The 22,147-nt window shown below is 51.7% G+C and overlaps 1 protein-coding gene across 1 annotated transcript in view; it reads left to right on the top strand.

The window, feature by feature from the left end:
• Positions 1–3,911: 3,911 nt before the first annotated feature.
• Positions 3,912–22,147, top strand: part of NEURL1B (neuralized E3 ubiquitin protein ligase 1B) — a 122,682-nt gene continuing 104,446 nt past the window's right edge. Inside the window, exon 1 of the mRNA XM_082291668.1 lies at positions 3,912–3,986. Within this exon, the coding sequence (XP_082147794.1) occupies positions 3,944–3,986 (43 nt within the window). The 5' untranslated portion in view covers positions 3,912–3,943. The remainder of the gene's footprint in view (positions 3,987–22,147) is intronic.

Here is a 22,147-nt window from a genome sequence, read left to right as displayed (position 1 = left end):
AGAAAATGCTGTAAAAGTGGGGGAAGAACACTGCCTGGCACAGTCATCCAAGGTCAGGATTCAAGTGATGCTGGAGGGAGCCTCACTTGAATCAGCTGTGCTGATCTGTCACATCACTCAGCTGTTCTTCACAGAAAGAACAAAGTTCTGTTATTTTGCGAGTGGCCCTTAACAGAGCTGGGCACTGAAAAATGTGAAGTGACTGAAGTGTGACTCTTTGCTCTTCAGCAGCATCTTCAGAGTGGAGTGGGAGGCACTCAGAGAGTCCAAGTTTTGGGTGAGATCACAGAATCATGGGGTGGTTTGGGTTGGAATGGGCTTTAAAGACCATCTAGTTCCAAGCCCTTGCCCTGGGCAGGGACATGCCCTAAAGGTGTGGGGTATAAACCCAGTCTGAGCACTGGGAAATGGGGGGGTTGTACCAGGACAGCCTCTAATTTTCACTGTTGTGAAAACACTACTGCTCCTCTTCCCTGGGGACTGGGCTCTCTCCAGTTTGGGGACCAAGGTTTGTGAAATGCTTTGAGATCTGCTGATAAAACTACTACAAAAGCAGCTCAGTGTTACTGCTCTTACTGCATTTATCAGAGTTTTGGGAAGGAAAATATGTTTTTTTCAAGGGTCACACTGACAGAACTAAAAATATCACTGCGTTAGCAAGGGCTTGATCCTTGCTGCTACGCACTGCTCCATGCAGGGTGTCTCCTGCACCTTTCCCAAGCATCTCTGGCTGCATGACGGGACAGGGAACTTTGAGGGCTTCTCCATAAGCACCTGCCAGTGCACAGGCACCTGCTGAGCCTGGATGTGCCCTGGGCAATCTCTTCAGTGCTCTGCCTCTGCAAGGGCTGCTCTCATTTCTGTGTGTTCCATGTAGTGAGTTATTCTTCCAGGGCCTGCAGAGCAAGGGAGAGGAGAGGAAAGCAAACCAGTGTCTTCCTCCTCATTTCTTGCTGGGGAAGCTGCCCCATGCAGCTGTGCCAGCCACCTCACAGTGCAAATCCTCTGTCCCTAGAGCTGAGGGGGGAGAGATTAAGGGAGTTAAACCTCTCTTTGCTGAAGGGTTTTGGTTCCAGGCCAGTAACACATGTTGAAGGTTAGTCCTGCCTGACAGATTCTTGGTGGTCTTGGCATGGAGTGAGTGGGTGAAGCTCAGCTCAGTTCTCAGCAGAGACAGATGTTTGTGATTTAAAGAAAATCATTACTGTGGTCATTGCCAGCCAGATTGCCTGGAATAAAAAAGCCTTTCTTCAGGTCAGGATCGATGCGTTTTGGCTCCAAGTCTCCCTGGGTAATCTGTGCTCCGTGTGATATTTCAACTGTGGAAAAAACATTATGAAAATTTAACCTAATTGGGCTTTTGTCCAGAGCATGACCCTGGCACAGGAAGAGTCCAGGATAATGCAGGGGCTATTTTGGGGGATGTGATGCTCAATAGCCCTTTCCCTGCTCAAGACACTGCCAAACTTTACAGGCCAGTTTTAAACACCAACCATCCAACCCTCCCTCAGTGGTGTTATCCTTCCTTTATGGGGGGAAGATGCAGGGAGGGATTAAAGGGGTTTGCCAACAGCTGCCCAAGAAAACAGCCAGCCTCTCCTAGAACATCATCCTTGAACCTCTGTGCTGTGCCAGCAGCTGGGGCAGTGCCTCCTGAGAGCCCTGTCCCAGAGTGACCAGTGGGATTTAAATGGGAAGGTGCCACACAACTCCCCTGGATCCCCTCTCAGGGTTTTATCTCTGTCCCTCAGAGCAGAGGTGCCTGAGGGATGTGATGTGACCTTCCTGGGGGTCATGGGGACAGCCTGGTGGCTTCTAGAGCAGCGGTGGGAGAAGATGTAGATAAAAGGAGGCTGCTCTGATCAGTTGGGAAGCTCTTGCCAGGAGGGCAAGGCCGTGGTTGTGGCCCAGCTGCAGAAAAAGGGGCAGGTTTTGTACAGCAGGTTTTGTACAGAAGGTTTTGTACAGAAGGTTTTGTACAGAAGGTTTTGTGCAGCTCCTGCCCCCGGGCCCCCTGCCCTGGCAGCAGCAGCTCTGCACGTGCTGCCTCTGCACCCGGGTTCCCACTGCACCTGCTCAGGTGGAAGCAACTTCCCTGTTATTAGAGGGCTGGGAAAGCTGCTCCGTGTGCTACTCGCCCTCCTCAGGAATGTGAGTGTGTCTGAGGGTTCTCTGGGAACAAACAGAGCGAGATGCCTCCTCCCTTTGCCTCTGAGAAAGGCACTGATTTCTCTGACTTTTTGTAGCACCAGCTGGAGCTCCAGAGGGCTGCAGCTCCCGTCTGCCACTAGTCCAAACCTGCTCAGGATCCACCGGAAACACTCAGCACTTCTGCCTTGTGCTGCTGTTTTTATCTGTAGAATCATGGAATATCCTGAGTTGGAAGGCACCCACAGGGATCACCCAGTGCAGCTCCTGGCCCTGCCCAGACCCCCCAACAGCCCCACCCTGGGCATCCCTGGCAGCGCTGTCCAAACGCTCCTGGAGCTCTGGCAGCCTCGGGGCTGTGCCCATTCCCTGGGGAGCCTGGGCAGTGCCCAGCACCCTCTGGGGGAAGAGCCTTTCCTGATCTCCAGCCTAAACTTCCCTGGCCCAGCTCCAGCCATTCCCTGGGCGCTGTCGCTGCTCACAGAAATTGTAGCCCCTGATGAGGTGTGACTTCAGTCTCCTCCAGGCTGCGCTGGATTTGGATTGTTGTCACAGGGTTATTATCAGAAACCCAAGCCACACGAATGCCCCCAAACCTGGCGATGAGGGACAATAACCTGCCGTGTGTGAGGACAACACCGCCGGCTCAGGAGGCCGTTCTGAAGGTCGCTCAAGTACGAGAGGCTTGCCACATCGCTCACGCCTAGGAGAGGAGATAAAAAGTGCATTAGCAGCCAGATAAGGAGTATCCGCATGTCACTGTCACCCCCTGCTCACACTCGAGCCGGACATCCCTTCCTCAGCCGGGCTCCCAGCCCATAACCCTGGTGTCTGCTGTGGGCACTGGGAAGGCAGCAGCGCTCCTGCAAAAGCACCGCGGTTCCTTTTCTGCTGGACTCAGCCCGTTCCCAGGCTCCGAGCAGCAACACACTCGTCTGCACATCATGTTCCCATTATTTTGTCCATGGTTCTCAGGGCAGGATGTATCTTCATCTCTATTTCAGCAATTCAGAGCTGCTGGCACCCAGTAATGATGTTCTGGATGCAGCTGCGGAGGAGGAAACCGGCACTGGGACAAATGGTGGCCTCCCCACGGTCATTTTCCTTCTTTCTGTTATTCCCAGAGGTGGCCGGGCCGCTGCGACAGTAGAAACACTCAGGAATTTCAAACCTTCTAATTTGCTCTCTTACTTCCTTCGAAGTCCACATCAGTCCCGTGCCAAACAGAAGAGTAAACGAGATAATGGGGAACAGAAGGCAGCAGGACTCATCCCAGCTGGGAATCTCCCAGCTCTGTGGCCCGAGAGGACCACACGCTGATTGGGATGGGGAGGAAATCTTCACCCTTGTTCTGTGGCATTGGCTCCTGACCTTTCCTAGGAGCAGCTGTGCCCGGGACAGCTGACAGCAAGGGGACAGCTGTGCTGCAGGGCTGTGTTTTAGAGCCTTTTCAGAACGAAAACAATTCTGCGTTGTCAGGGAGAAACCTCTCCATTAATCCCACCGTCCCCGGGCTGGTGCGGGCACAGGGATGGGAATATTTGGGATGACAGCGGGGTGGGCACCTCCTCCTGCGGCTGGACGGGCGCGGGCTGAGCCCACCCGACACGACCCGAGCAAACCCGGCTCGGCTCGGCTTGAGCCGCGCCGTTCCGAGCCTATCAGGTTGGCGGTGCCGGCGCGGGGCGGGGCGCGGCGGCAGCTTCGAATCGCGGCGAGAGCGCGGAGCTGCCCGAGCACGTCCAGCACCCCGCATCGCCCCGCACCGACCCTCCCGGCCCCGCTCCGTCCGCCCATGGGCAACGCAGAGTCCGTCCCGCGCGGCGCCGCCGCCCCCGGTAAGTGCGGGTCCGGTGCGGGTCCGGTGCGGGTCCGGTCGGTCCCGCTCCCCTCCGGGACGCGACGCTCCCGGCCCGGGGCTCCCCCAGCGCTGCCGCATCGCTTGACACGAAACCCGCGTGGGGCTGTGTCGCTCGGGTGGGGAGGATGTGACAGCGGCGTCGGCGACACGGGGGGAGGTGGCAGGTGACGTGTCAGCGCTCGGACCGCGCTCAGCACAGGTGCCGCCGGTCTGGGCCCTCTTCTCACCTGGGCTGGGTCCGCCCCAGGCACCGCTGAGGAGGGCTGGGGGCTTTTCTCCCCCTGCCGAAGCAGAACTGAGGCCGTGAATGTACTTTCGTCCCTCGCAGCTGCTGCCCGCGCAGCAGCGCTGCCAAATCCACCCGCCGTAATTCAAAGTCCTGCGCTCCAAAATCGCCTGCCAATCCCAGCTCCAGGGCTGGGAGAACAGACCCGGGTAAACAAACGGCTTGGCGCTGGCCGCACCGCCGGGTATCAGGTTCTTGTTGCCTTTTATGTGTCTTTTTTTTCGTGTCCAAGAAGTCCAACAGCCGCCAGCCTGGTTGGCTGGATTTGAAGGGAGCTGATAACTGAGCTCAGCCAACCGGCACAAGATGCCAGCGCTCTGAAATACAAATAATCCTGGGTGGGAATAAGGAAAGCGTTGAGTAACGCGTGGGCTAACGCGAAGCAGCATCGTGGTTGCCGGTGTTGCTGTAGAGCACTGAGGTTCTGCAAGCCCCAGCTTGTTCCTTGTTAACCTCACCTTGGCCTGAGGCCTTTGGGATTTGCAAAAACGGCCAAACAGTTTTTTTTGTTTGGATGCGTGTGACCTGCTGCAGTCTCAGTTTTCAGTAAAACGTTATCATTCCTCCCACCTGGTTCTAAACGTCAGAAATGTGATCAGGTTTTTTAGGCATTTACAGCATGGTCTGATTTAATGACTTCTTTCACAAAGTCCTTGGTTTTGTTATCTCTTCCTCTGGGGGAACTCAGAATATTTTGCTGCTGGCAGGATGCGGGTGCTGTCATTTACTCAGTGTGTGAGTTCAGCAGCGTGATGTGCACAGGGGTGAAGCTGCACTGCTGGGTGCTCCTGCCTGAGCCTCTCTACAGGTGTGTGTGAGGGGAGGGAAAAGTCCCTCTGGAGCTGTGCCAGGAACCTTTGGAGCAGGAGGTTGCATTGCCCTGAGTGGTGAGTTCATTGGCAGAAATCCCAGCGACTCTACAGCAGGAGAAAAAGGAATGTGGGTCAATGCAAAGTTAGTCTGGGGTGTCTGAACCGACAACAAATACTTCTCCCTTCAGGAAATGGACAGAAAGAACCCCAAAACCTAAAGAACAAACCAAACCAAGTGACTCCTGAGCCTTGTTTCCTTCAGGCTGCTGCTCTCAGATGTGGAGCACCACTGGGTTCAGAGCTCTGTGTGCCTCAAGGGAGGGTCTCTGCTGGGCTGTGGGGTGTTACTAAACCCCCAGGACATTAAGATCTGGCTGTTCCTAAGGAATGAGTGCTTTGGGTGCAGGTGAAGCTCTGCTGTAGTGGGTTGTTCTCACGTTCCTGGTATTTGGCTGGAATTGTCTGCCCGGGGAGGTGGTGGAATCCCCATCCTTGGATGTGTTTAAAAACAGATTGGATGTGGCACTTGGTGCCATGGTTTAGTTGAGGTGTTAGGGCATGGGTTGGACTCGATGATCTTAGAGGTGTCTTCCAACCTGGTGATTCTGTATTTCTCTCTCCTTGGAGCTGCTGTAGCTGTGTTTGGTTTTGGGGTGTCAGCCCCCATCAGAATTATGTGTTTGCTATGCAATGCAAGATTATTTCTAACTGATGAATAACTGTATTCCCTGATACTGGTTTTTGTTTTGAAATCCAAACATCAGGTCCTTGATTATAAAGCCAGTTCTGCAAAACAGAAGTGGAGATAACATTTTGGAAGCTAATGAACTGTTTGGTAAGCCAGACCTCAATAATACCTTGTGTCAACAGCTGCTGCTGCTCCCATTTGCTTAACAGTGAAGGTAAATAAATGCATTTGATGGTACTTCTAATATTGGAAAGGAGAACTTGAACCAAGATGGAATTAATTGTCAAGGACTACAAGAAAGATCATCAGTGTTTGGGTAGAAAGGAGGAATGGGGGATTGTAAAATCGGTAAATCCTTAAAAGCTGGAGTTGTCACGGAGGCACAAGGGTCCTTAATTTAGGAATGTTGATCTATACATCTCTTATAAGAGAGGCTCTGCAGCCTGGTGAGCTGTGCAGGTCCCCATGTCCCCAGGTCCTGGCCAGGAGAGCTTGGGTGGGCAGCGAGGCTCCAGGGTGGACATTGTCACTGGAGGGCGGCCGAGGATAAAAAGTCACAACGGCTACTCTGTAACTCACCAGGAAATAACAATAATTAAAAAAAAAGCTGAATAAATGCCAGGAAAAGGACACTGTGAAGTTGGTTGCTTAAGGGATTGAGTCTGATCGAAAGAAAAGCAAATAACCATGCAGCAGCTGGTCCCAGGAGAGCAAAGCTCGGAGGGGGACACAGCTGAGGGCGAGTTCTCACTCAGGAGCAATGGGCATCCTTCTGAACAATCAGGAACTCTCTCAGTGCGGGAGAAACTCTGAATTATTTGCACCTTGTGCAGGTCAGCAAGGTCAAAAGTCGCGGGAAGGTTACCTTGCACAATGCAAATGGACTTATGCCTGTATTAGATAATCCCCTGATTGACCTCTGTTAATGGTCTGGGAGTGTAAAACCAAATTGCAGAGCTGGGAGTGTTCCAAGTCAGCACAGAGCACATAGACTGCTGGATCTGACCTTATTCAGTGCTTGGGTTTCCCCAAAAATGTCCTTCCTGGCATTCTCTCTGCTCTTAGCTCCCAGATTTCTCCTTCCGTAGGGAGTTCTCCCTGTGCTGGAGAAGCAAGAGGAGTTTGTTACCGCACGGTTTTGATCTCCCTCTGCTCTGAAGGGCAGCGGGATGGATGAAGGATCCCAGTTCTGGGCTTAGATGGCGCCAGAGCCTCAGGAAAGGATTTTCCTGCTCCAGCCGGAGACCGGCACTGCCACCTCTCACCTCTGCTCACCTGAGCGCAGCTCTGAGCCCAGCCCATCCCTCACCGATGGGGAGCAGCGCTGGCTCTGCCCTGGCGATTTAAGCACAAGGTTTGCTTGGGATCTTGATTCCGGCGGCTGGGCACGTCTCAACTCATGTCTTGTCTTCACTGCTGTGCTTCTTACCCCGAGTCACTGTGCCCAGCTGCCAAAGTACTCCAAACAGCAGTGATATCCCGCAGGGAGTGTGCTGGCACTGCCTATCCTGCATGGATTCACATCCCTGAGGTAACCTGCACACAGCAGGCTCCGGGCAGGCCGGCTCAGCTGTGGGGAAAGCAGCACCTTCCCCGTGTGCTTTGCTCTGAGACACTTTGGTTTCACACGCAGGGTCTGCTCTCTCATTAACAAATTGCTGCTGCAGAGCTGCAGTTCTGCACTCCCCAAAGTGCTGGGGCTGTGCCAAGCTCAGCTCACCTGGGGATTGAACTCATTGCCTCAGCGGGATTTTTTAACTGATAAATGAACAGCATTGACGTGGATTTGTCACAAAGGTGATAAGAGAGCACGTGTTGTGTTTCCTTCTCGGTGCACGGTGTGAAATCATCCCAGAAGTTTGGCTGGGGGGGATTCCCTGCAGCCTCATCTCATGGAATCCCAGAATGGTTTGGGTTGGAAGGGACCTTAAAGCTCACCCTGTTCCAACCCCCCTGCCATGGACGGGACACCTCCCACTAGACCAGGTTGCTCAGAGCTCCGACCCGATGCTCAGGAAAAGTTGATTTTTAGTAGCGATGCCTTTTTTGCAGAGCTGGATTAATTTTGGTTTGCTGGAGGCGCCTTTGTGTTGCTCTGGGACAAACACAAAGTGTTCACTCTGAAACAAACCTTCATAGGGCAGGGGGCTGTCCTGAGGAAGGGGACACACAATGATTGCAGCCCGGAGGGGAGATGGGAACGTTCCCTTTAGGTCACCCCAAACGCCCCTATTCAGGGCTCTTCACTGGGGCCAAGCATTTCATCATCTCTGAGGCTGCTGCACATTCCTAAAAAGGAGCATCCATATGCCCTGGCTAGAAAGGACTCCAGTTTTCATGTTTGGCACTCAAACCACACAGCTGTAAATGCCTGTTCCTGCCTTGAACTGGAACATAAATGTTTATAGCTCCTGTTGCTCTCTTGACAGTTTCCCCATTAATTTAGCGTTGAGGCACCTTTTAATTTCTGACCTCATCTGGGTACCAGCCCGGAGTCTGCTGGAGTTGCTGACTTTTTCCCCATCAAGGCCAGAAGCTTTGCTTTTAGAATTCTGCCCTCAGTTTGCAGAGGTGAGGTTTCTCACACACGTTCTACCTTCTCTGGGCACCTCTTCCCTTCCTGGCTGGGGTCACTCCTGTGGGTGTGAGAGCCCCTCAGGGAATGGTTCCTGGGATACAACTACAAATCCTGCAGTGGAGGGCGAGGGTAGAAAGGAACGAGAAACTTTAGGTCTTAAAATGATGCAAAAATTCACCCAACCCTCCATTGTCTCTATTTCTGGGTCCCTGATAAAACTAAAACTCGATTCTGAATAATGTGCAATATTTCAGCAAGGAAAAGCAAGACAAAGGGGCTATTTAAAGCCACCCTCTTTGCAGGGCTTGGCTGGCGGGCTCTGCCTCTTTTGTGTCATTGTGTCTGTGGAAAACACAGATGAGAGGCCGGGGAAATTCAATGTGCACTCCGATTTAGAACACATACAAAGGTCAGCCCTGGTGCATGCTTGGCTTTGGGGAGGTGGAGGCTTTGGCTGAGCAGGTTAACTTGGATTTCTGCAAAGCAATGAGGGATATCATAAACAGGCAGTGGAAGAGTTCCTGGATGCAGTTTTAGAGCAGAATAACCTGTCTGGCCCACGCCTGGCTGCTCTTTTTGCTCTGAAATTGAGGCATTATCTTCCCCTCGTGGCTCTGTTCTGTCTTGCTGCTCGAATCTTGGATCTTTTACCCTGCAGTGTCCTTGGGTGGATAAGGAGGTCGGGAGCATCTGTGTGAAACGCTGGGAGAGCCACAGATAGAAATGTGAAGTGTCACAACGTGTGCCCAGCCTGAAAGCAGCTACAAAACCCTCACAGAGGCTGCTGACCTGGGACAGGCTTGTTCTGGCAAGGGGAGGAACACAATGAAAGGGCTTGCTAAAGGCTCTGCTGAAGGGAACTGCAGGTTGTTTGGGAGGACAGGGCACGGGAATCAGGCTGGAAGTGGCCCAGGGGGAAAGGGGAGAGCACAGAGATGTGCTGGAGGTGACACCCAGCAGGGTTGTGCTGTGTGGTGGGAGATGGGGAACCTGTCTGAATTCTGGACTTGCACAAGCTGGGGAGGCTGTGCTGCAGCCTGAAAATTGAGCAGGATTTCGGGATCCTGAAGGAGTCCATGCAAAGAAAAATCTGTAGAGATTTACTGAGGAGATGGGGCGGAGTACTTTTTTTGTTGTTGCTCTTTCTGTGGAGGGTGATACAGGTACCTGTGCCTTTCAAAGAGTAAAGTGTGTGTATTTAAGAAGTTGTAAAACAATCTCAATGCTTTGAAAAGTAGCTCTTATGTGCCCCTCAAGGATGAAATCTTAGACCAGCGAAGCCAAGAAGGCAGAGCATGATAAAAGAGGGTTATGAAGTTATTGGGGAGAGTTCTGTGGTGTCTGGCTGCGGGGCCATGGGCACTGAGCGCAGGAAAGCCGGGTGTGGCAATGATGTGCACTACACCCGGATTGCTGTGGCTGCTTTAAATGCTGCATTTTCAGGGCACAGCACTCCCCTGAATATCACACTGCATAACGTGACAAGGGCTTGAGAGGAGCCCCAGTTGTGGGGCTGTCCCACTGTCCCGGTTGTGTGACGGGGAAACCGAGGCCTGAGGTGACACAGCTTCTCTGGGGCTTGTAAAACCTGCTGAGCACGGAGGGTTCCTCTTCTCCTGGTTGCAGCAATCCCCCCAAATCTTGAGGCAGTTCAGGAGTCCTGGCTAAGATCCCTGCTGTCATCTCTGAACTGTGCTGCCTTCCCAGTGCCTGTGGGTATAAAAACATCGCATCCATTTGAAAGCCTTCTCTGTGCCTCCTTCATGTCGCGTTGTGATGGATTTTTGGCCTTGTTCAAGGAATCTTCTGTGAAGATTTATCTGTTTTTCGTGTGTCAAAGATAATTTTTATTTTTTCAGAGCTCCTTCATGCTGAATTAATTTGTTCTCTGTCAAACCTGTTTTGTTTTCCGCTGTGAGCCCTGTGAGTGGGAGAACCCAACTCCCAGAGATGCGTGTGCATCTCTTCTCCTGCGCGTGGCACTCCCGTGCCAATAAATCCAAACCTTCAACCTGCAAACCCTTGGAAGGAACACAGCCCTCTGTGCCTCAGCTGCATCCAGGGATGGCTCTGGATCCCAGCTCAGGCATGGGATGGGGTTGCAGCCAGCGTGGTTCCCCTTTTGAGCCATCGACATGTGAGGAAAGGCCATTCCCTTCATTTGGGCAGGACAAAACCCCTTAATTTTGGGAGATATGGAGCCTTCTCCTCCCTTTCCTTTCCTGGCCACTTGTGCCTTGCAGAGAGGAGCTAAGGGTGGTGGGATGCTGCAGGGACAGGAATTTCTTCCCTCCTTGCTCAGACTGGGGTAACGTGCTTTGTCTTGGGAGCAGTCTTTGTTGGAAATTGGGAAAACAGGTTACTCAGAGCCTGAGAGCTGCTACTACTTTGTTTTATGATTTTTTTCCCCCCCCTCCTCTATCTTTAATTTGCTGAAGGTTGGCGGGGCTGAGACAAACAACCCTCTCAAATGGCACAGGGTAACAATAACCCAAATGTTTCCTGCTGTGGGCTGTGGCCGGGGGCTGCTGCCTGGTCCCTGTCCCTTGGGAATGGCCTGGATTGTCACAGCCTTGTGACAGCTTGGGGCTGAGCTGACTCTGTTCTGACCAGAGTATTCAAGGGTGATTTTTAGGATGTTTCAGGGCTCCTGCTGATAGCAGGGATGCTGACTCCAGGTTTACTTCATCTCCACAGCTGCATGTGCACAGAGCAGGACTCGTGGCAGGATCAGAGCAGGACTTGTGCCATGTGGCTGCTGAAGTGTCCTGGTATCAGCAGGAGCAGCTGGGGACTGGAGAAGGCTGGAGAGGGTGAGCAGGAGGGAGGATCTCCCACTTCTCTCATTCCCCTCACGCTGATGTGGAGAAACAAACCCAAACAGAGTCCCCTGGGAGGCTTTTCCCCTTCCCAGCTGGATGTTTTTGTAAGCTCTGGGTGCTCCTTGCTGGGTCTGAGGGTGTGGGGAGCAGCTGGAAGGGGAGCTGGGGCTGAGCAGAGTTTGGGAGAGGCCACTCAGAATGAGAAAAACAAGGAGCAGTTGTTTTTTAGGCTGCTTTGTTCTCTCTATTTCTGTAGCTAACCTTTTGCTTCTCGAAGCAATAAAAAAAAACCCAACAAAACCCCCTTCAAAAAAAATATTGCAGGGTGTTTCTTTGTGTGCTTTGACTAAGCTGTTCCTCATAAACCAGCGGCTTTTGCGTAAACACAGGCATGGCAGGCAGAATTATCTGCTTTTTTGCAGCTGTCAAGTACCTTTGCTCCCCCCCGTGGTGTATAAATGGGGGGAGTGAGGCTGGCAGAGGCCAAGCAGACAGAACCTGGGCTGCCCTCCTCTGCTGGTGCATCCCTCCCTGGTTCTGATCTGCCGTGGGGGGTCTCAAGGTCGGAGCCAGTTTGTCCCAGATCCACCAGATCCGACCAGGGCTCGGCTGCAGGGAGTCCCAGGCTGGACATTAAACCAGCCAAGGACTTCAGAGTATGAGGTAGGGGCTGAAAACCCACCCTGGGCAGCACCTTTGGGCAAGGGCCATTCTCAGGATGATAAATGTGCCCTTGGAGATGGGTTTCGAGGGCTTTGCTGTGAACTTTTAATTGCTTGCCAGTGCTGGAGTCCCAGCAGAGCTCGGGGTGGCAGCAGCAGCTGTTTGGTTGCTAATTGCTGTGTCTGCTCCCTTGTGGCCTCCAGGCAAAGCTGGCATGCTAAATCCAGGATCTGCTGGAGAGAAGGGAGATTTCCCTTCCACCCTTATGGGCTGGGGCTTCAGTGATTTTATGATTTTTTTTTTTTTTTCCCCTCAGATAAAATGAACAAAAATTCAGCGTCCCGTGACGGCTCTGATAAGCTGGAGGCTCCAGACGTGCCCCAGCACAGACTGCCCATTGCAGCCTTTGTTTATTTAAAAATAAAAAGCCCAACCTCATTATCTTGATGACGGAAAAAAAAAAAAAATTCCATAAACGTGCCAGAGGCGTAATTGGTGCCAGTGGAAACCAAAACTGGCCCTTTGCCTTCCCCTCCACCCACCTTTTTCACAGTGAAGTGGTTCGGGAGGGAGCTTTCCTTAGGCACTGGTGGTGCTGCAGGAATCCTTTCCCAGGGACCAAAACCTCCCCAGTGCAGGGGATGGTGGAAGGGCTGTGGTGAAACTCCAGGTGGGATAATGTATCCCTGCCTCTCACACTGTGATCAAATCCTTTGGAGACTGTCCTAAGGGCAGCAGCACCGTGCCCTAGGAGTTCTTATGGAAATCTCGTTATCAGCATCTTTCCTAATGCGGGATCATCCCGTTATTTAGATAATTGTGCAGCCTGTTCCCTCGGAGCTGCCTGGCTGCTGGCCAGGGGCAGAGATTCCCTGCTAGCACCTTCTTCTGGCTCTTCACACCTGCTGTGCCTCAAGACAGAGGGTCCCTGGGGGCCTTTCCTGCTCTTTTGGAGGTGGTGGCATTCCCAGCTCAGCTCCTGGGGCATGGCAGGGAAGGAGCCACCTTTTCCTTGGCTAGGGGCTCTGCCAGCCCTCTTGATGAAGGTGTGACCACAGCTGGTGTTGTGCAGGATTTCCTGTCACTCTCTGGGGTGAGCTGCTTGCAGGGCACTCATGTAAAGCCAGGTGTCCCTCAGTGCCACCAAAATCGAGTGCAAGCCAACAGGTTGGGCTGAGCCTTTGAGGTTTCTGTGGCAGCTCTGCGGTGCTGGCTCACCGAGGGATGGATTTCACGGGAGGATTATTGCCACACAATGTGCTTTTGTGCAGTTATGTGGTATCTTTTAAATCGTTTCCTCCAAGAAGTCTGTCCACACCCAAACCAAAACAAACATTCTGAAAGGCTGCGAAGACAAACACACAGTGCTTGCCCTCAAATGCATCTTTTTCTCCCACTCCTTACAGACACCTGCTCTGTGTTCTGGAAAGGAGGAGCATCCAGGAATGCCGAGTTAGGATTACCCAGCACAAACTTTGGCACATGCTAACTTTCCAAACCTTCATTTCACAACATCAGTATTGTTTTTAATCAGTAACTTTCTGGGAGAGGAGAAAGCGAAAGCTGGGACTCTGTCAGCTCCTTGCTCTGCCTTTTCAAGGTCAATGCTTTCTTTTCATCCCTTTGAGGCCCTGCACCATTCCCAGTGCTGGTGTCCATGGGCTCCCGAGCTTTATTCCACATCTGAGTTGATTTCCAGTTTGCTCTCGCCCATTTTTGGGCTCACATTGAGTGTGGGGTGCTGCCCGTGCTGGTGGCTGAACCAAGGGGTGAGCTTGGCAGCGGCCACCACTACCCACAGCTGCTCCTGTCCTGCTCCTCTGAGCTTTTCTCAGCTTTCCTTTGGGAATAATTTGTGGGAAAGAGGGAATTTTAACCCCAGCTCGCTCAGACTGTTTTCTGGGTTGATAAACTGTGATTGCTCTGGGGAGTTGGTGTTTTGGGGTGAGGGGGCTGCCCTGGTGAAACTCCCTGGTTATTTTTCCCCACTGTCCCCTGCCTCCTTTGCTGCTTTGCCATTTCCTGTGGCTGTGCTGTGTCCTCAGCAGCCCCTGGTGAAGGGCCTCAGCAAGCTGGGCACAAACCCCTCTGCTGTCAGTCACTGCTCTGGCATCTCCTCCTTCATCTGCCCATCCCTTTCCCCAGTGAGACCTGCTCAGGCTAAACCCAGTCTCTGCTGGGAGCCCCAGATGGGAAAGTGCTCTGGTTTTAATTAGCATCTTAATTAGTTTATCAGGCATTGGCACCACTGTCATTCCTGGATGCACTTTTCAGCAGAGCTCTTGTTCTTGCTATCCTTCAGTGCTTAATTTTTTTAGTTATCACAAAGTATCATTTTCCTGGTTCAGGGAGATAATTCCTCTCAAAGTCAGCTTTTGTTAGCTGAGCTGGGCAATACATCTTTTTTTTTTTTTCCTCCCCAATAACCAACTCACTCCAGTTTTTCTGCCCAGCTCCAGATAGTGCCTGATCATTAATCTCAGAAATGTGCGGTGGTAGGAAAGGTGTATCCCTCTGACAGATAAGCTTGGTTGACATAAATAATTTAGTTCCTCTGCACCTTTTTCTTTCTTCTGTAACTGCTGGAGATCGAGGTGACCCACAGAGTCATCTGAAATTCTCCTGCAAGTGATCTCCAGGTTTGATTTGTTGTCAGCCATTTGGCAGCTGTAATTTATAGTCGTGCTCCACTGGCTTCAGGAAGATTATATTCTTTATTTTCATATTGTTTTTCTGCTACGGTAAGTGAAGAAAAATATAGGTAGTTTGTCTATTTATTTTTTTGGTGTGGTCTAAGTTCTGAACACTGGGTTTCCCTTCACCCTTTTCCCTACTGATTTTTGTCTCCCCTGAATCATCTTTATCTATCTTACACTGGACTGCCTGTGCTGTCTCTATATCCTGCCTTTTGGCTGGGAAATTGCATTCCAGTTGCTGCCTTTGATTCACCCTTGGCTCAGCCAGGCTTTTCCTCCTCTTTGCAGGCAGAGGCTTTCCTGGGGTTTTGTCCCAGAACCACTGCGACCCTTGGGAGCGTTAACCAGAGATGGAGGATGGAGCTGGGATGGGGTCATGGTTCTGCCTTTCCCATGGCCTCCTCACAGCTTTGGGGACACAGTGCTTGAGTGACCAGCAAATAAAGTGACCACAGGAGGGGACTGAGGCAGCCTTTGAGCAAAGTTTGCATTTTGCCAGCGACCAGAACCGCTGTGGCTGTGACAGGGACCTTGGACTGGGAGCTTGGGTGCTGTTGACTCGGACACTGAACCTGCTGAGGGTCCGCTCTGTGTCTGCTGCTTCTTGTAAAGGCACAAATCCTCTGGAGGATGTTCTTTCTTCTCTTCCCAGAGGTTCTCCCTGGCAGCTTTGCACCCAGGGGAGTGCAAACACGTGTTAAATCCTGGCTGGGAGCCTGGTTAGACCCTTAGCTCTGTCAAAGGGAAGAGAAGGTGGTGAGGGAGCTCCAAGGAGGCAATTTTCTGGTGCGGTTTGCTCATCAGCGTAACCTCACCAGTCTCTTTGTGACAGAAAATCCTCCTGTGTTATGTTTGGGCCCATGTTTCTCCCTCAGGGAGGCTCACCCACCTCAAAAATCTTCCTCAGCAGCTCTCCTAGCTCAGGGCAGAGTACCAGGAATAATTCCCAGCCCGGCCCCTTCGGAAGGGTCTGGCAGGGCTGGCCCAGGCAGGTGCCGTGTGTCAGCGTGTGTTAACGGATTTCTGGCAGAGGTTTGGGATGTCTGAGGGGTGCTGAAATTACAGCCTGTGGGAATCCAACCACTGCACAGGCTTTGAACACCGAGGGGAAAAAGAAAAAAAGCTCTATTGGCTTTTTGCTTGTGATTTCATTGGCAAGGCAGGAAGTTTGCAGCTGATGGGGGAAAGTCTTGGCTGCTGAGCCTGGAGTGGGATGGAGGGATTCGAGTAGAGCTTTCTCGTTTCATCTTTATGGTCATGACTCACTTGACACTTGACTTTATTCTGTAATGTTTCAACCTGAAGCTTTGCAGATGGAGAGCTGACATGGACAGAGCGAGGTCATTTCGCTCAGTTGGTGTGACAAGAGCTAACCCAGGTTTGATGGTCCTCAGCCCTTCTCAGGGCTCTGTGCCAGCCTCTTCCCCAGCTTCAGATTTGTTCCCAGTGAGAGCAATGGAAATACTGTGTCATCAGAGGGTGTTCCTGGTTATTGGGGTCTCTCCAGCTCGAGGCACAGACCAGGCCTGATGCTGGTGTCTCTGCCCATGGGAAATCCTGCAGCTGGAGCTGATGTGGAATTTGGCTGTGCTTGGGGCAATACCTGGAATATTTCCTCGCCAGGAGGGAGGGAGTGAGAGGATCCAGTGTCCTCTTTAGACCAGGCAGAAGAGCTCTTTACCTTGAGCAAGGTCATGCATTTCTGTGTCTCCACATTCTCCAGCTATTCATGGGGATACCGTGGCACTGTGTTCTCTGAAGATCATTGGAAGTGCTCTGAGGTCTGCTAGGAAGCATTTTATGCTTCTATATTTATGGTATTTTGTCTCACAGAGACTGACCCACTCAGCCTGGCCTCTGGCTCGATGCAAACTTTCATGCAGCTCTTCCCATCTGACTTCCATGTTATGAAGTGCTTCTTCTTGACTCAAGAGGTATCTGAGGGGTGAGAAGGATGCCACAGACACTTTCCAAGGTTTGTCTGAAAAATAGTTAGGGTAGACAAAAATGTAGTGTTGCAAAATTATCACTGGGCCTTCTGTGCATTTAAATAGCTTTAAAATGACTTTTTTTAGGCCTGGAATCCTCACTGCCATCACTAAATCCACTGAGTGCAGGATTGGGCTCTGCATCTGATTCACCTCCTGAGGAATCGTTATTTCCACTACTTGTTTTTCATAATTGCTTTTTTGCTAATCTTCAGCTGCGTTTGCATTTGCTCAGTGCTCACCATCCCCTTCATCCCTTCCTGGGAGCAAGTCTTGAGGTGTCACCATCCAGCTTGTGTCCCTTGTGGTGTTCAGGGGAGCTGTAAATGCAGGAGAGAGTGATCTTTGGCTGGTGTAAATCATCAAAGCCGTGCTGAGATGAGTGGATCTGGAGCAACTTACACCAGCCGCAGGAATTCCCATGGGATATTTCATTCCTGCTGGCTGGAACAGCAGAAAGCTGCTGGGGGAAATGGCCTTGTTCAAACGTACCTGATGGGAGCAAGAGTCGCAGCTGAGCAATTCTCCGCTTCTTTGTTTTGGCCTGGTGAGCTTTAGCAAAATAAAATCAATCTTTTGGCCTTCTCTGCTGGTTCCTGAGTGGAGTCAGGTGTTTACAAGCTCTCCACATCCTCTTGGCCACACAGCAGCCTGTTAGACTGGAACTCCGAGGCACAGGCTCCCTGGCAGCACGCAGGGAAAGGAAAAGGATTGCCAGGTTAAGTAAAGTTTAGTTACTTGAAGGGTGAAAAGTTTCCCTGCAGGTAACCAGAAGCAGAGTTCAGATCTCTAATTCTGACTTACTGCAGCACTGATTCCACTTGGGTTCCTTGCAGTGGGCTAAAGGGTGGGAAGGCAGAGGGTTTGTTTGGATTCTGCTGCGTTAACCCCGTGGTGCTGTGTCAGAACTGTAAATGCTGCAGGAAGATAAAGGTACCTGAGTCAAGCCTTGTTGTCATAATGAAAGGAAATGGTCCCTTCTGAACTTCAGCTGAATCTGCAAAACATCCTGACCCCAAAGTGTGTCACCCAAACCCTTCAAAATGGGGTCAGTTAGAAACAACTTTATTTCATCCAGCTCTCGGTGGAATAGGGGGAGAAGTGGAGCCAGGGAAATTTGTTGAATGGAAAAAGACGGGATCTTTTTAAAAAGAAAAAAAAATGGAAGAAAAATGGCTCCTTCCCGACATTTCAGAAGGAATTGCAAACAATGGAGGCAAAACCCAAGACACAAACCCATCCCCTGTGTAGGTTGGGAGCTCCAGAGCCCTCGGGCCAGAGCCAGGCACGTTATTTCCCTTCCATGCTATGCAGCTGCATGGAGAGAATCATGGAATGGCTCAGGCTGGAAAAGACCTTTCTGTGTGTGCTTCTCCCCCTCTTTCTTCCATTCAGGAGCAGTGTTGCCAGTGGGCAAACGCTAATCCATCCTGACAGCTCTGCCCATCTTCCTGCTTTGGTCTGGCAACCAGCAAACAGCTTGATTAAGGTCCCCGGGGCTTTATTAGTGCAGCTTGTTGCCTGTAAATTAATCAACAGGTTTCCTGTGTTTAACTCTTTCTGGGAATGTTCTGAATCCCTGTGGGCGTTGAATCATGCCTTTAGAATTGGCTTTTTAAAAAAGGCAGAGCAGAAATAGCTTCAAAGGTTTTACAGTCCTGGGTTCTTGGGGCAGGAGGTGAAGAGATCCTGTGGGCTCTGCAGGTGCTGCTCATCCGACTTCCCATCTCTAAGAGCAATTTTAGGCTTTTGCTTTACTTCTCTTGGCTGTTCACCCAGCCAGCCCCTGTAAAATATCCATTATCCATGCAAAGGGAGCCAGATGGAACCTGTACTTTGCTGAGTTACCCATAGGAAGTCAGATGTGCTCTGGCCCCTCAAATTAGAAGTGCCCAGAGGAGTGGGACCTCCTTGCTCTCCTGAGGTTTGTTCTGGAGCCATGGGCAGAAGTTGCCAGGATGTTTTATTTGGCAGTGTTATCTTTCAGGCTTTGGGCTTGTCCTTTAACTGTTTGGTCTCACCATAGAGGGATAAGGAAAAGTAACTTCGTAGCTGCTGTGGTTTGCACCCAGACTTTGATAACGAGCAGGAGATTTGGGGAGCACACACTGAGTTTTCAGGTGACTGCAGATACCAGGGTGAGGTGACTGATGTTGTACAGGTACAATGGGTTGAACATTCATTATTTTGACACTCACAAGACTTCCAGCTTCTCACATGGGGGGGGACACCCAGCTCCTTATCTCCCTTTTCCATTCCTGTGCACGTTCTTTCCTCTCCCGCTCGCTGGAGGCTCCATCAGTGCCTTCTCTCCGTGTGCACTCTGCTGCCCTTTAGCTCTGAGGGACAGCACAGCCCCTGCCTGTGCTCCCACACACACGAGCCCTGGGAGAGCAGCAGCACTCCGCACATGGAATTGCGTTCGATCTGATCTGGACTTCACCCTGCCGTGAACAATGGTGAGAACAGGCTGAGCCACGCTGCTCCTATCGATTATTTTTAGCAACAATCAAAGATAGAAGAAGAATGTGCCTGTGCAGAGGTTGTCTCCTGTCCCAGTGGGAGGGGGAGCAGCTGGCAGAGGAGGGCTGCCCAGATCCCTGAGCACATTCCCCCAGGAAGGATGTGTTCCTGGAGCTGCCTCCAGTCGGACCAGAGCAGGGTGAGGTGTGGAATTTGCCTTCAGAAGCTGGCCAGCATCTGCCTTCTGGATGATGCTCAAATTCTCACATTTGATCAAACTTTTCATGCCTGTTTTACTAGAAGGCTTTAAAGCATCTTAGTGCTTGACTGGAGTTGTTGCATCCAGGTGTGAGCAATGCTTCCTGCCCCAGAGCAGTGCAAAGGAATTTGGAGAGTGAGGCTCCAGCTTTGGATCCTTGGCATCTGTGGGTGAAGCAGCCTGTAGATACCTGCACCACCAGTCAGAGCTCCCTGGCAGGAGGCTGAAACACCTGCAGGAGCCAAGTGTGTGAGCGGGAGCTCCCAGTGATGCTGCCTATGGACCTTCCCAGTGTGAAGAGAAAGTGCTTTCTCTTTTCTCTGCCACTTAAAATGCCATAACAGTTAACCTTCTCTTGTGAGGAGGTTCTTTGTGGTGGACAGAGGGAAAAGTGCCATTTCTGAAGGGTGATTTTAAGATAAATGACTTCTGGCCATTATAGTCTTGAGGACTGAGGGAATCTTGGAAAAGACCTCAGAGAGCAGGTACCAGCAGGCTGAAAGAAGTTGCTTCTTGTAGAGTTCATCGAATGATAGAATCCCTTAAGCTGGAAGGGACCCACAAGGATCATTGATCCCGCTCTTGGCCCTGCCCAGACCCCCCAACAGCCCCAGCCTGGGCATCCCTGGCAGCGCTGTCCAAACGCTCCTGGAGCTCTGGCAGCCTCGGGGCCGTGCCCATTCCCTGGGGAGCCTGGGCAGTGCCCAGCACCCTCTGGGGAAGAACCTTTCCCTGATATCCAGCCTGATCCTCCCCTGGCACAACTTCAACTCTTTGGCACAGCTCAGACAATCTCGAGTCTGGCTACATCAGAGACACACCTGCTGCTCCCCATCTCCATCAGCAAAGACTTTCCCTGTAGGAATTCCCACTTTTGCCCATCCCTCAGGATCTCCACATTTCTCTGCTGCTGAGGGCACACAGGCTCCACCTCTTGTGTCCATACCCCTGTGCCAGCAGGGAGTGACAAGAGGATGACCACAAACCTGCGAGCTGTGGGGTTTGGGAGGGGGAGAGGCCATCAGCTCAGTGCTGTGCCTCGTGCCAGGCGCAGCTGGCTGGGACACATCCCTCTGTGTCAGGTCTGGCACGTCCCCGGCGCTGGCCTTTGCGCGGTGCCGTGCCAGCGCGGTGGCAGCTGTGACGCATCCAGCAGCCCTGCCTGCTGCTTCCCGTTGCCAGGCACACAGGGGTGACCTTTTGGGAGAGGAGGAGGAGATGGTGGGGAGAGCCATGGGTGGGTGGGAGGCAGTGGCAGCCCTGGCTGGGGGTTTGGATTCACGGAGCGAAGCCGACACTCCCTCCTGCTTTGCTGGGTGCAGGAAGCCCCATCCCCTCCTGCCTGCTGGGATTGAGGCAAAGCTTTTCCTGCTGGGCCCTGCTGTCCCTGTGGGATGCGATGCCCGGATTATGGGAGGGAAGGATCAGGATGATGCTTGGGAAAATGCTATTTATGGGCTGCTGCAGATCTGACTGTGTTGCCTTGGGTGTAGGAAATTTCGGGGCACTGAGTGTCCCTCCACCCTGCTCAGCCTGGGGTGAGCCCTGGAGCAGTGGCCAGCAGCAAGTGGGTGTTTGGGTTTTGTGCCTCGTGCTGTGACTTGTCCATGAAACTGTCACATTTTCTGTGCTGACAGGGTTTTCCTGTGGCTCCAGCACCTGGACAGTGCTCTGCTCTGTGTGTGCCAGTTCTGGAGTGAAACCGGGGGTGGCTTCTCTAGAAAAGGAAATATTTTCCAGGTATTTGAGGTCAGCATGACTCGGAAAATAATTATGAGCCTCTCAGGCAGGGTTGGTACGAACGGTACCATCAATCCAGGGAGATGCAGCTCTGTGTGAAGGGGTGAGGTGGAACAGTACCAGACATAACCTGAAATGACTTAACAAGCTGTTCAAGTTTTTTAAATGCATGTGTCGTTTTTTTTTCCTCTTTAATTTAAATTTCCTCTGACATTTCATAGGCTTCATCGCTCAATGTGAAGCCAAGATCCATGTGAGTGTGTGCGGTAGGATTGTTTTTAAATTTTATTTTAAATACAGATGTCTGGAATAACTTTTTTGCACACACTGTAGGAGTGTAAAGGTTTCTAAGCAACATCATTTCATGCTGTTTGCATTCGAGAATGTAAAACAGGGTTCCTTTTTTTAAAAGTCTCTGCAGTGCAGGCATAATTACAGGATCCCATTATGCAGCATTGTGTCTACGGTGAAGCCTGCCCTAATGGAATATTCTGCCTTCTGCTGAAGTCTTACCTGCTTTTTACCGAGACACTTAAGGACTTAATTAGCGTCATTATAGACTGCCACCCCCTTCCTCAGCCCCGTGCTTGAAGGGATAATGATCTGTCCAAGCTAGCAGTGTGTTCACTTCCCATGGTTAACAGCACCACATGGAGGGAGCGTTTCGGAGCTTGCTGCTGCTCTCTTGCATTGAGCATGGAGGAGGAGGGGGGGAAAAATGAAAGCATTTCCTAGGAGCAATAAATATACTCTGTATTTACTTGGCCTGGTCCCTGCCACTGAGCTGGGAGGGTGTTTGTCACTGGGAGATCCCTGTGGAGCTCCTCCGTGCGATGCCTCAGCCCGTGCTCAGAGTGGAGCCAGCAGCGCTGCAGGTCTGTGCTGCAGGGCACCCACAGGCACTCCAGCCTTCAGAAGAGTGCCTGGGCAACAGCAGGAGCCCTGTGGATGCAGAAAATCGCCCCGTGATGTCCCTGTGGGTGTGCTACATGTAGGCAGCATCGTCCACCGACCTGCGTGTCCATCCATCCGTATGTGTAATTAGAGTGGATGGAATGGTTTGGGTTGGGAGGGACCTTAAAGATCATTTAAATTCCACCCCCTGCCATGGGCAGGGACACCTTCCACTAGCCCAGGTTGCTC

This window comes from Coloeus monedula, assembly GCF_965178545.1.
Source record: "Coloeus monedula genome assembly, chromosome: 15".
Taxonomy (NCBI): Eukaryota; Metazoa; Chordata; class Aves; order Passeriformes; family Corvidae; genus Coloeus; species Coloeus monedula.
Note: the sequence above shows the minus strand (reverse complement) of the source record. Positions and strands in the feature narration are given on the sequence as shown.